The sequence below is a fragment of the Scyliorhinus torazame genome, chromosome 10 (assembly GCF_047496885.1).
Source record: "Scyliorhinus torazame isolate Kashiwa2021f chromosome 10, sScyTor2.1, whole genome shotgun sequence".
NCBI classification, from domain to species: Eukaryota; Metazoa; Chordata; class Chondrichthyes; order Carcharhiniformes; family Scyliorhinidae; genus Scyliorhinus; species Scyliorhinus torazame.
In genome coordinates, this window is record NC_092716.1 from 62,314,272 (window position 1) to 62,326,852 (window position 12,581).

A 12,581-nucleotide genomic window follows, 5' to 3' on the forward strand; every position below is an offset into this window, starting at 1 on the left:
ACCCTTCCAAAATATCATCCTTCCTTACTGCAATAACTGACTCCTTAATTAATAATGCAACACCAACTCCTCTTTTACACTCTCCCCTATCTCACCTGAGGATCCTATATTCCGGAATGTTGAGTTGCCAATCCTGCCCCTCCCTCAACCATGTCTATGTGATGGCAACAATATACCAAATCCACGTGTTAATCCATGCCCTTAACTTATCGGTCTTACCTATAATGCACCTAGCATTAATGTAGAGGCCATCCAGCCTCACCTTACTCCCTTGGAACTCAACATGGGACTTAACTAGGATGGAGGCGGGAATGTGGCAAGGTCACAACCTGCTACCCTTCCACCCAATTGAATGACCCCCCCGCCCCTCCACCAAACCCACCACAGGGGAGGGCACAACATTTTGGCCTTGTAGTTCAATGTATTAGTTTAAAGTTGATGGTGTTATGGGCGAGGCGTTTTCAGTACCCCAAAATGTATCATGGAGTTCAACCAACCTCCCCCTTTAATATATTTGTTGCTTTTCCTAGCATATGGCTTGTTCCCTAGGTGTGGGATTACAATTATGGAAAAGTGGGTTTTTAAACACAAAACAATGTTTATTCCATGAATCCAACCTAACATCTTAAATAAACATTGGATCTCTTAACACCCCTTACTTCAAAGATAACTCCGAAAATATTACAACAGTAAATAATTCCTCAAAACGTTCCTTCAAACTTCCAAGAGACTTAACACCTTTAAACAGAATCACATCAGGTTAAAGGCTTTACTATTATGAGTTTAAATCACCCAAATGATCCAGAGATAGTCTTTCATGGCAGAGATCACAGCAAATCCAGCTCACTGCAAACACAGACACTCCCCAAGCTCTTTTCCTCCAAACTGCAGCTCCCTGGAAACACACAGACACACACAAGCTGCTTTTTCAATCTGCAGTTCTCTGGAAACACACAGAAGCTATTTTTCAAACTGAAACTTCCAAAATGGCTGATCTAAAACCCAGCTCCACCCACACTCTGACATCACTGCATTTTCTTAAAGGTACATTGCGTAAACATCCATTTTTTAAACACACTCTCATATGACAATGGTTATCTACTTTATAGCCTTTATAACTGAAATCAATAAAATTCTGTATCAAACATACCTCTTACCTTATGGAATACGTTGTCATGTAATGTAGAAGAAGCTTTCATGGTAAACTTAGTGAAAACATATCCCTTAAAGACACTCAGAACGATTATTACAACAATGGCCATTCCAAAGATTAGTTGGTAGAATCCTAGCTGGGGGTTGTCAGTGATGCTGCTACAATCCACTGTTGTGGTGTTGTTCCTTTGTGCAAGACAGTCAGCCTTTGTAGAATTAAATATAAATTAGTCAATGTCAAAAGTTTTGTTCCTGCGACATCAAGCATACAATAGACTAGAAATTGCATTCTTGAAGCTGAGCTGTGAGAAGTTTGCTGGAATTTCCTTTCAGCGCTGCCCTGTTGCTGGTCTTTTCATATCCAAATCCTCATTTGGTTTCTCTTGGATTAATTGCTGTTTGAATACTAACTTGGTGTACTCCTGTATGACTCAGTAAAGTCAGCATACTTAGTGCTGACCATGCAGGAGGTGGAACTGGTGGGATTGTCACCGTGCAGCCCTTCCCCAAGAGTAAGGCTGGGATTGGAACGGGATGCTGAAGTTCATGGATGGAAGAAGCACTTTATCATCACAATTTGCCTTTGTAGCCAGAAAGGGCTGGAAATGGATTTGACCCTATATTCCTACCCCTCAACTCCCAATGCAGCAGAATTCAACCCTGCCAAAGAACATAATTTCTAACTAATTTCTTTGTGAATTGGGCATCTGTAATATTGTGCCAAATGAGGATTTTTAATTTTGTTAAGATTTCGTAAAATTTTAAATGGACTTTCATCTTGTCCCATTAAAAACAATGGCTGTTGAAGATGCATCTTATCGGACTTCCGGTTGCGGCGATGCACTGCTAAGCCGCACGTTTCGGCAGCTCCCGTTCTAACGGACTTTTGGGCTCTTTTCGGGAGCCCCAACTGAAATTTTTTCAGACCAAACCCAGTGTGGGGTGACGAAGGAAGGTGTCCCCCTGGGTGTGTATGGAAAAGACCAGTGGCAGTGGCCAGATTGCGAAGGATCCTCTGGAGCAGCGGCAGAGAAGGGAAGGAAGAAGCAAGATGGCGGCGGATGGCACCCAGACGACATGGGGCCCGGACCAGCAGGAATTCCTCCGACGGTGTGTGGAGGAACTAAAGAAGGAGGTGCTGGCGCCGATGTTATTGGCAATCGATGGGCTGAAGGAAACACAAAAGGCCCAGGCGATAGAGCTCCGTGGGGTGAAGGCAAAGGCAGCCGAAAACGAGGATGAGATACAGGGTCTTGTGGTAAAAACGGAGGCGCTACATAAGAGATGTATCGAAAGGCTTGAAGCCCTGGAGAACAGCTCGAGGAGAAGAACCTCCGGATTCTAGGTCTCCCCGAAGGAACGGAGGGAGCTGACGTTGGGGCTTATGTGAGCACGATGCTCCATACGCTAATGGGAGCTGGGGCCCCCTCGGGTCCCCTGGAAGTGGAAGGGGCTCACCGGGTCCTTGTGAGAAGTCTGAACAACCAAGGGCGATAGTGGTGAGATTTCACCGCTTCACGGACAGAGAGGCCGTCTTGAGCTGGGCCAAGAAGGTACGGAGTAGCAGGTGGGAGAATGCGGTGATACGAGTGTATCAGGACTGGAGTGGGGGGCGGGGGGGGAGGGGGTGCTGGGGTGGGGGGCGGGGGGGGGGGGGCGGCGGCTGATCACGTGGAATGTGAGAGGCCTGAATGGGCCGATTAAGAGGGCCCGAGTGTTCGCGCACTTAAAAAGACTGAAGGCGGATGCAGTCATGCTTCAGGAGACGCATCTGAAGGTGGCGGATCAGGTTAGGTTAAGGAAAGGATGGGTGGGACAGGTGTTCCACTCAGGGTTGGACGCGAAAAATAGGGGGATGGCGATATTGGTGGGGAAACGGGTGTTGTTCGAGGCTAGGAATCTCGTGGTGGATAACGGGGGTAGATACGTGATGGTGAGTGGTAGATTGCAGGGAAAGGAGGTCGTGCTGGTAAATGTATATGCCCCGAACTGGGATGACGCGGGATTTATGAAGCGGATGCTGGGATGTATCCCGGACCTGGAGGTGGGAAGCCTGGTAATGGGGGGGGGGGAGATTTCAATACTGTGCAGGATCCAGGGCTAGACCGGTCTAGATCCAGGACCGGAAGAAGGCCGGCAGCGGCCAAGGTGCTTAGGGGGTTCATGGAGCAAATGGGGGGAGTGGATCCGTGGAGATTTGCTAGGCCGTTGGCCAAAGAGTTCTCCTTTTTCTCCCATGTCCACAAGGTATACTCCCAGATAGCTTTCTTTGTTTTGAGTAGGGCACTGATTTCGAAGGTGGCAGGAACGGAGTACTCGGCCATAGCCGTTTCAGACCATGCCCCGCACTGGGTGGATCTGGAATTAGGAGAGGAGAGGGAGCAGCGCTCACTCTGGCGACTGGATGTGGGACTATTGGCGGATGAGGGGGTCTGTGGAAGGGTGTGGGGATGTATTGAGAGGTACCTGGAGGCCAATGATGATGGTGAGGTCCAGGTGGGGGTAGTATGGGAAGCGCTGAAGGCGGTGGTTAGGGGAGAGTTGATCGCCATTAGAGCTCACAAGGAGAAACAAGAGGGCAAAGAAAGGGAGAGATTAGTGGGGGAGATTTTGAGGGTGGATAAAAGATATGCGGAGGCACCGGACGAAGGACTATATAGAGAGAGGCAAAGACTTCAGACGGAGTTTGACCTGCTGACCACAGGAAAGGCAGAGGCACAGTGGAGGAAGGCACAGGGGATGAGATATGAGTATGGGGAAAAGGCGAGCCGGCTGCTGTCCCACCAACTTCGCAAGAGGATAGCGGTGAGGGAGATTGGTGTTAGGGATGAAACGGGAATTACGGAGCGGAGAGCAGGGAAGGTAAATGAGGTGTTTAAGACCTTTTATGAGAGGCTATATAAGTCCCAACCCCCGGAGGGAAAAGAGGGAATGCAACAGTTTCTGGACCAACTAAGGTTCCCGAGGGTGGAGGAGCAGGTGGTGGCAGGTCTGGGGGCGCCAATTGAGGTGGATGAGGTGACTAAAGGACTGGGGAATATGCAAGCAGGGAAGGCCACAGGGACCAGACGGGTTCCCGGTGGAATTTTACAGGAAATATGTGGACTTGTTGGCCCCGCTGCTGGCGAGAACCTTTAACGAGGCCAGAGAAGGGGGGACGCTATCCCCGACAATGTCGGAGGTGACGATATCTCTAATCCTGAAGCGGGATAAAGATCCGCTGCAATGCGGGTCATATAGGCCTATCGCACTCCTAAATGTAGACGCCAAGCTGCTGGCAAAATTGCTGGCGACGAGGATTGAGGATTGTGTCCCGGGGGTGGTGCATGAAGACCAGACAGGGTTTGTAAAGGGGAGACAACTGAATGTCAATGTTCGACGGCTGTTAGGGGTGATAATGATGCCCCCAGCAGAGGGGGAGGCAGAGATAGTGGTAGCGATGGATACGGAGAAGGCATTCGATAGGGTAGAGTGGGAGTATTTATGGGAGGTGTTGAGGAGGTTTGGGTTCGGGGAGGGGTTTGTCAGTTGGGTCAGACTCCTATATGGGGCCTGTGGTGATACACCACTGTACCTCCCTAGCATTGTACATAGCCCCGACACGACCTCCGCCACCGTCATCAAAGCGTTGCACGACCTCTTCATGCTGTTCGGTTATCCCAATTACATTCACAGTGACCGGGGCTCCTCCTTCATGAGTGAGGAGCTGCGTCAGTACCTGCTCGCCAGGGGCGTTGCCTCGAGCAGGACGACCAGCTACAACCCCCGGGGGAACGGACAGGTGGAGAGGGAGAACGCGACAGTTTGGAAGGCCGTGCTGCTAGCCCTCAAGTCCAAAGGCCTACCAGTCTCCCGTTGGCAGGAGGCCCTCCCTGCCGCACTCCACTCCATCCAGTCCCTTTTGTGTACTGCAACGAATGCTACCCCTCATGAGCGGATGTTTCTCGTCTCCAGGAGATCGGCATCCGTGACATCGCTTCCGTCCTGGCTCCTGTCCCCGGGAGACGTCCTGCTCCGCAAGCACGTGCGGACCTCTAAGGCGGAACCCCTGGTGGAGAGAGTCCGTCTCCTCCACGCCAACCCACAGTACGCGTACATAGCGTACCCCGACGGGCGTGAGGAGACCGTCTCCATCAAGGACCTGGCCCCCTCTGGGGCCGCCCCCGCCCCGCAACCTCCACCCCGCTCCCTCTCTGCTCTCGTCGATCCCTCGGCCTGTTACTACTCCGTGCCAGCCGCTGTCATCCCGCAGTTTCGCCTCGAGCCAGCCGAAGCGGTGGGGGACATCATGCCGCCTCGCGACCCAGCACCACCGACCGCACGGATACCGCCGGACACTACCTCAGCGCCGCAGCTCCGACGTTCAAAGAGATCGACCAAACCCATCGTTCGTCTCGACCTCTGACGACACGGAACCTCCTGATGGACTGTTTGTTCACTGTGTTTGCTCCTCCATATTTTCACCCCGGACTTCCTTCTAAACAAGGGGTGAATGTGGTGATACACCACTGTACTTCCCTAGGATTGTACATAGTTATATAATAGTTGTGTGTAACGTGGCCCTGTAATCCTGTGTATGGTACTGTGTATTGTACTGTAGCTCTGTAGAGGTTCGGTCACCTGTATGTAACCTGACCTGGTCACGGAGGGCTCTGCCTTAGCCACTCCCCAGCAGTTCAGTATAAGACCAACTTCTGTGACCGGACCCATTTTGTCTGGGGTCGTCTGTGTCAGGTAAGCTTCCTATGTAGTGTATTAAAGCCTTAGTTAAAGTCTCACATGTCTTTGTGGTTCTTGACGCTTAGTGCATCAGGGTAGAGTGGGAGTATTTATGGGAGGTGTTGAGGAGGTTTGGGTTCGGGGAGGGGTTTGTCAGTTGGGTCAGACTCCTATATGGGGCCCCAGTGGCAAGTGTAGTCACAAACCGGCAAACATCGGAGTATTCCCGGTTACATAGGGGAACAAGGCAGGGGTGTCCCCTGTCCCCATTACTGTTCGCGTTGGCAATTGAACCACTGGCCATAGCGTTGAGAGACTCTAAGAAATGGAGGGGGGTGGTTAGAGGGGGAGAGGAACACCGAGTGTTACTCTACGCAGATGACCTATTGCTATATGTTGCGGATCCTGTAGAGGGGGTGACAGAGGTTATGCAGATATTGAGGGAGTTTGGAGATTTTTCGGGATACAGGCTAAATATGGGGAAGAGTGAGCTTTTTGTAATACACCCTGGGGACCAGGGAAGAGGAATAGACGCCCTGCCGTTAAGGAGAGTGGAAAGGAGCTTCCGATATTTGGGAATCCAGGTAGCTAGGAGCTGGGGAACTCTACACAAACTTAATCTGACGCGGCTGGTGGAGCAGATGGAGGAGGATTTCAAGAGGTGGGATATGCTGCCGCTCTCATTGGCGGGAAGATTGCAGGCGGTAAAAATGATGGTTCTCCCGAGGTTCCTTTTCGTGTTTCAATGTCTCCCCATTCTGATCACGAAGGCCTTTTTCAAGAAAATAGACAGGAGCGTTATGAGTTTTGTGTGGGCAGGGAAGGCCCCGAGGGTAAGGAGGGGGTTCCTGCAGTCTAGCAGGGACAGAGGGGGACTGGCGTTGCCGAGCCTGGACGACTACTACTGGGCCGCCAATGTGGCAATGGTTTGTAAGTGGATGAGGGAGGGAGGGGGTGTGGAAGAGGCTGGAGATGGCGTCCTGTAAAGGAACGAGCCTAAAGGCACTGGTGACGGCGTCGCTGCCGCTCTCCCATAAAAGGTATACCACAAACCCAGTGGTGGTGGCAACCTTAAGGATCTGGGGGCAATGGCGGCAACACAGGGGGGTGACGGGTGCCTCGGTGTGGTCCCCGATCAGGAACAACCATAGGTTTGTCCCAGGAAAGATGGACGGAGGGTTCCAGAGCTGGCAACAGGCAGGAATTAGAAAACTGAGAGATTTGTTTATAGACGGGACGTTTGCGAGCCTGGGACCACTGGAGGAAAAGTATGAGTTGCCCCCGGGGAACAATTTTAGATACATGCAAGTGAGGGCGTTTATGAGGCAACAGGTGAGGGAATTTCCGCTGATCCCGACACAGGGGATCCAAGATAGAGTGATTTCCGAGGTATGGGTTGGGGAGGGCAAAGTGTCCGAACTATATCAGGAGATGAGAGACGAGGGGGAGGCGATGGTAGAGGAGCTGAAGGGAAAATGGGAAGAAGAGCTGGGAGAGGAGATTGAGGAGGGTCTGTGGGCTGATGCCCTAAGTAGGGTAAATTCCTCGTCTTCGTGTGCCAGGCTTCGCTTGATTCAATTTAAGGTTCTACACAGAGCACATATGACGGGAGCAAGACTGAGCAAGTTCTTTGGAGTGGAGGACAAGTGCGGGAGGTGCTTGGGAAGCCCGGCAAACCACACACATATGTTTTGGTCGTGTCCGGCACTGGATGAGTACTGGAGGGGAGTGGCAAAGGTGATCTCAAAGTTGGTGAAGGTCCGGGTCAAGCCAGGCTGGGGGTTAGCAATATTTGGGGTAGCGGAAGAGCCGGGAGTGCAGGAGGCGAAAGAGGCCGATATTCTGGCCTTTGCGTCCCTGATAGCCCGGCGAAGGATCTTACTCATGTGGAAGGAAGCGAAACTCCCCGGCGTGGAGGCCTGGATAAACGACATGGCAGGGTTCATAAAACTAGAACGAATTAAATTTGCGCTGAGAGGATCGGCTCAGGGGTTCTCCAGGCGGCGACAACCGTTCCTTGACTATCTCGCGGAACATTAAGGGAAAATAGATCGTCAGCAGCAGCAGCCCAGGGTGGGGCGGGAGGGGGGGGAGCACTATTTTTTGTTACTTTGTTAGTTCACTATTTTATTTAAATAATGTTATTTATCAGTTATTGTGCTGTTTTTATGTTGATTTGTAAAGTGGAAAAATTCTGTTTGAAAACTTTAATAAAATATATTTAAAAAAAAAAAAGAAGATGCATCTTATCGCTCTGTTTCAATCCAACAAATCAACTCAGAATGTAATTTTTGCATACCACTTTACCATTCCTGTAAAATTTTCTCTTAGTTTAATTATGTAGAACTTTGGCTTTTAAATTGAGAAATTCACAGAATATTGATAATCTGCTGTTGAACCAGTCATGGGAAGCCTCTGGGCAATCACCTTGGTATAAATTTTCCTGACTTTTTTCTGAACTCTGTGTGTTTAGTGAGGCATCAATCATTATTACAGTTGCCCCTGGCTGCATGCTGTTGTTTACTGCATAATTTGTATTTATTGTACCATTTGCATTACTGTCAACTATTGTACACATTAGATGAAATTGGAGAAATTATTTCTGATATTAACATCTGGAAGCGCTAAATTTTGCTGTCAATGTACATGCAATATGTTTTATTGTTTGTAACTTATCTGTGTACTTATTCTCAGAAGCATTGACTGATACAGCCGGTGCAGACTTGATGGGCCGAATGGCCTCCTTCTGCACTGTAAATTCTATGATTCTATGTGGCCCAGCGCCCATGTGCCAGCTCATTGGTAGATATATCAATTTAGTTCTATATCCCATAGTCTTTCCCCAATATTCCTGCAATTTCTATCCCTTAACATATTTATCCTATTTCCCTTTGGAAGTTAGCATTGAATTTTCTTTCACCGCCCTGTATTCTAGACCACAAGGACTTGCTATGCCAGTTTTCTTCACCTCATGCCGCCTCAAGTTATTTTACCCATTGCATTGAATCTGTCTTTCCTGGTTACTGGCCTTTCTGCCACTGGAAACTGTTTCTCCTTATTCACTCTCAAAAAATATCAGGATTTTGAACATCTCTATCTAACTGCCTCTGCTCTAAGGAGAACAACCACCTCTCTTGTCTCTCCATATAATTGAAAAGTGTCGATCCTGGGACCTTTCTGGTAAATCTCTTTTACCTCCTCTTTGTGCTGTTGCCCTCCCAAAGTGTGGTGCCCAGAATTGAACAAATATTCTAGTTGTGTCTTATCCATTGTTTTATACAGATTTTGCAAAGTTCCTTGCTTTGTACTCTATTTCGCTATTAATAATGCCATGGATCATGGCTACCTTTTTAACAGCCTTCACACCATGTTCTTCTCAAACAGCTGAAATGGTTTCTCTCTACCTACCCTATCTGTTTCGTTTAAGTGGAGATGCCGGCGTTGGACTGGGGTGAGCACAATAGGAAGTCTTACAACACCAGGTTAAAGTCCAACAGGTTTGTTTCGAATTGATTTGAAACAAACCTGTTGAACTTTAACCTGGTGTTGTAAGACTTCGTACTGTTCCCTTTAATATCTTGAAAACTTCAATCTAATCAGCCCTTAACCTTCAAAATTACAGAGAATGCAGCCCTGATTTTTGAAATCACTCCTTGTAATTTAACCTTGGAACCCTGGTATTGTGCTAAACCAAAATTAAAATCCAACCCATGTTGTTTAAATGCAAAGAGGAAACTTCTTACCCATATATCGTGTGTAAATTTCATTTCAGAGAAAAGGATTTCAGTGTTATATTCAATAATAAAATTATTATTTTTAAAATTTTAATGGTATAAGGAATGTCCTTTGCATATGTCACATAAATGGTTTAGCCCTTTGGCCATCCAGTTTTCAAAATAAAAGGGATTTCATACAATATTTGCAAGAACAATTTTTGTGACAAACAAAATCGGACAATGAACTGAAGCAAAGAATATTCCTTAAATTGTGATAGACCAAGTAATTTTGTTCAATTTTGTATTGGTTCCCAAATAGCACTTTGGACTTCAAAGAATTGATCATCACAAATCATGTTTTCACAGAAGTGACTTGTACTGAAGGTAATGAAGTCATTTGTCCATTTATTCAAATATCAAATACTCTTTTGCTTGCTATGTTTTTCTAATTATATTTTCTAATATTTAAGACTGGAAACTGTTATATGTTTAATATAATGAATGCATGTACAGTAATTAACCATTTGTAATCTTTTAATTAATGGAATTATAAGAATTTTGCATGATACAGTAATTAACCATTTGTAATCTTATAATTAATGGAATAAGAATTTTCTTTCAAAATTTGGAGAGGTAATCTGTTCTAAAAAGTTGAACAAAATATGAAAATAATTTAAAGGATTAAACTTTTCATACATTTACAGATGACTTCTTGCATTAGTTGTATCAGGAGAACTTACCCCAGCTCCTTGTTGTATCCAATAGCCTAACCACCATCCATTAAAGATTGTACAGCCAATCATAAGGATGAACAGAAAGAGAACAAATAGAAAGAGCATATATCCTAGAAAATAAATCAGAATAAACAATTCAATAAATGATCTGCAGTGAATATCTTTTTCGAAAGTACACATCAAAAAACGTACTGAAACTAAATTAATATGAAAGGTATGAAGTGAATCACACATTGCTGTGTCATTGCAGCAAATCAGTCCTGAGCTGACACGGTCGAATGCTCAGAATGGGACATTAAATGTCTAAAGTGAGTGATACGAACAAATTCCTGCTAGTTTCAAGAATTCAAAGAGTAAAATTTTGCAGAATTCATAAGGAACATTCGTAGAAATGCACAAACACAAACTGCCAGACAGTTGTATAAAAAACAAAATGTTGCGGATGCTGGAAATCTGAAAAAAAACCCAGAAGATACCTAATCTAATAATAATAATGTAATAACCTTTATTATTGTCACAAGTCGGCTTCCATTATCACTGCAATGAAGTTACTGTGAAATTCCCTGAGTCGTCACATTCCAGTGCCTGTTCGGGTACACGGAGGGAGAATTCAGAATGTCCAAATGACCTAACACGTCTTTCGGGACTGTGGGAGGAAACCAGAGCACCCGGAGGACCCTAGCACTGTGACGCCACAGTGCTAACCACTGTGCTACCGTGTTCATGCTGACCTGCATGAACATAGCAGGTCAGAAAGCATTTGTAGAAAGTCCAGATAAAATAACTTTGTATGCAGCTCCTTCTTCAGAACACTAATTTTATGTGAATGATATGGTCCGACATTATTTATGTATTTGTTGGGAAAATATACTGATATGTTCACCCAAAATTAAACAAATTAAAGTTAGGTATTAGCTCTAGACAAAGTACTGGCAATTTTAAAGACATGATGGAGGGGGGGATTTTCCAGCTGCTTTTCCAATTTGGATCTTCCCGTTTTGCCAACGCCGAACCCCCACCTCAAGTTTCCCGGCAGGTAGTGGTGGGTGGATTCAATGGGAAATCCCATTGACAGTGGTGGGAGCAAAAGATCCTACCACTGGCCAGTGGCAGGCCACCTCTTTACTCTGAGAAATGCGGGTAGGGGGTAGGGAAATGGCCTCCCACACTATGTTGTCAAACACCTAATGGTAAATCTCTATCACTGGTTGCATTTCTGAAAAAAACAGTTTTATGGTTCAGCTCCACTGTAGACTGGATGTTACAAATTGATATGGCAATATGAGATTATAAACATCTAGTTCAGCATCATTCAGCAGGGATTCAAATCACCGTGACAGATCATGGTGTGATTTCAAAACTACATAAATAATAACTAATGTGGTATTAGGCACTATATTATGTATGTCATATGAATGGTTGAATGTGAGTAGGGTGCTATGTGATTGATGTTGGCTACATGGACCTCAGTAAGGCTTTTGATGAAGGTCTGCAGGGGAGACTGATCAAGAAGGTAAGAGCCATGGAATCCAAGGAAATTTGCCAAATTGGATCCTGTAACGCACAATGACTTACGAGAGACGAGAAGTGGTGAAGTTGATCCAGGCTTTATTAAGCGATGCTTGTCCCCAGCAGTTCAGCAACAGAATGAAGCTGCAGGGAGAAGCTCGGGTTCTTATACTCCTCCTTCAGGGCGGAGCCTGGAGTCGGCAGCCAACCAGGACCCGGGATCTGTCAGCCAATAGCATCATGGCTTCACAGTCCCACATGACCCCTAATACATACCACCACAGATCCAAAATTGGTTTAGTGGCAGGAGGCAGAGAGTGATGGTCGAAGGTTGTTTTTGTGACTGGCAACTTGTGTCCAGTGAGATATTGCAGGGATCAGTGCTGGGTCCCTTGCCATATGTAATGTACATTAATGATCTAGACATGAATGTGGACGGTATGATCAGTAAGTTCGCAGTTGATAGTGTGGTAAATAGCGAGGAGGAAAGTCTAGATTACAGGGCATTATAGACGGGCTGGTCAGATGGGCAGAACAGTGGCAAATGGAATTTAACCCTGAAAAGTGTGAAGTGGTGCATTGTGGGAGGACTAATGATGCAAAGGAATACACAATGAACGGTTGGACACTAGAAAGTACAGTGGATCAGGGGGGCCTTAGGGTGCATGTCCAAAGGTCCCTAAAGGCAACAGGACAAATAGCTAAGGTGGTTAAGAAGGCATACGGGATACTGCAGCAATGCCTAGGATGT

General features: G+C 46.6%; 1 protein-coding gene across 1 annotated transcript in view; it reads right to left on the reverse strand.

Annotated features, from left to right (window-relative positions):
- The window catches only part of LOC140430223 (ATP-binding cassette sub-family C member 12-like), a 244,029-nt gene that overhangs the window by 93,143 nt on the left and 138,305 nt on the right, over positions 1-12,581 (reverse strand). The window contains exons 16-17 of the mRNA XM_072517656.1: positions 10,328-10,431; positions 1,158-1,358 (exon numbers count right to left, since the gene is read on the reverse strand). Coding sequence (XP_072373757.1) covers positions 1,158-1,358; positions 10,328-10,431 — 305 coding nt within the window. The remainder of the gene's footprint in view (positions 1-1,157; positions 1,359-10,327; positions 10,432-12,581) is intronic.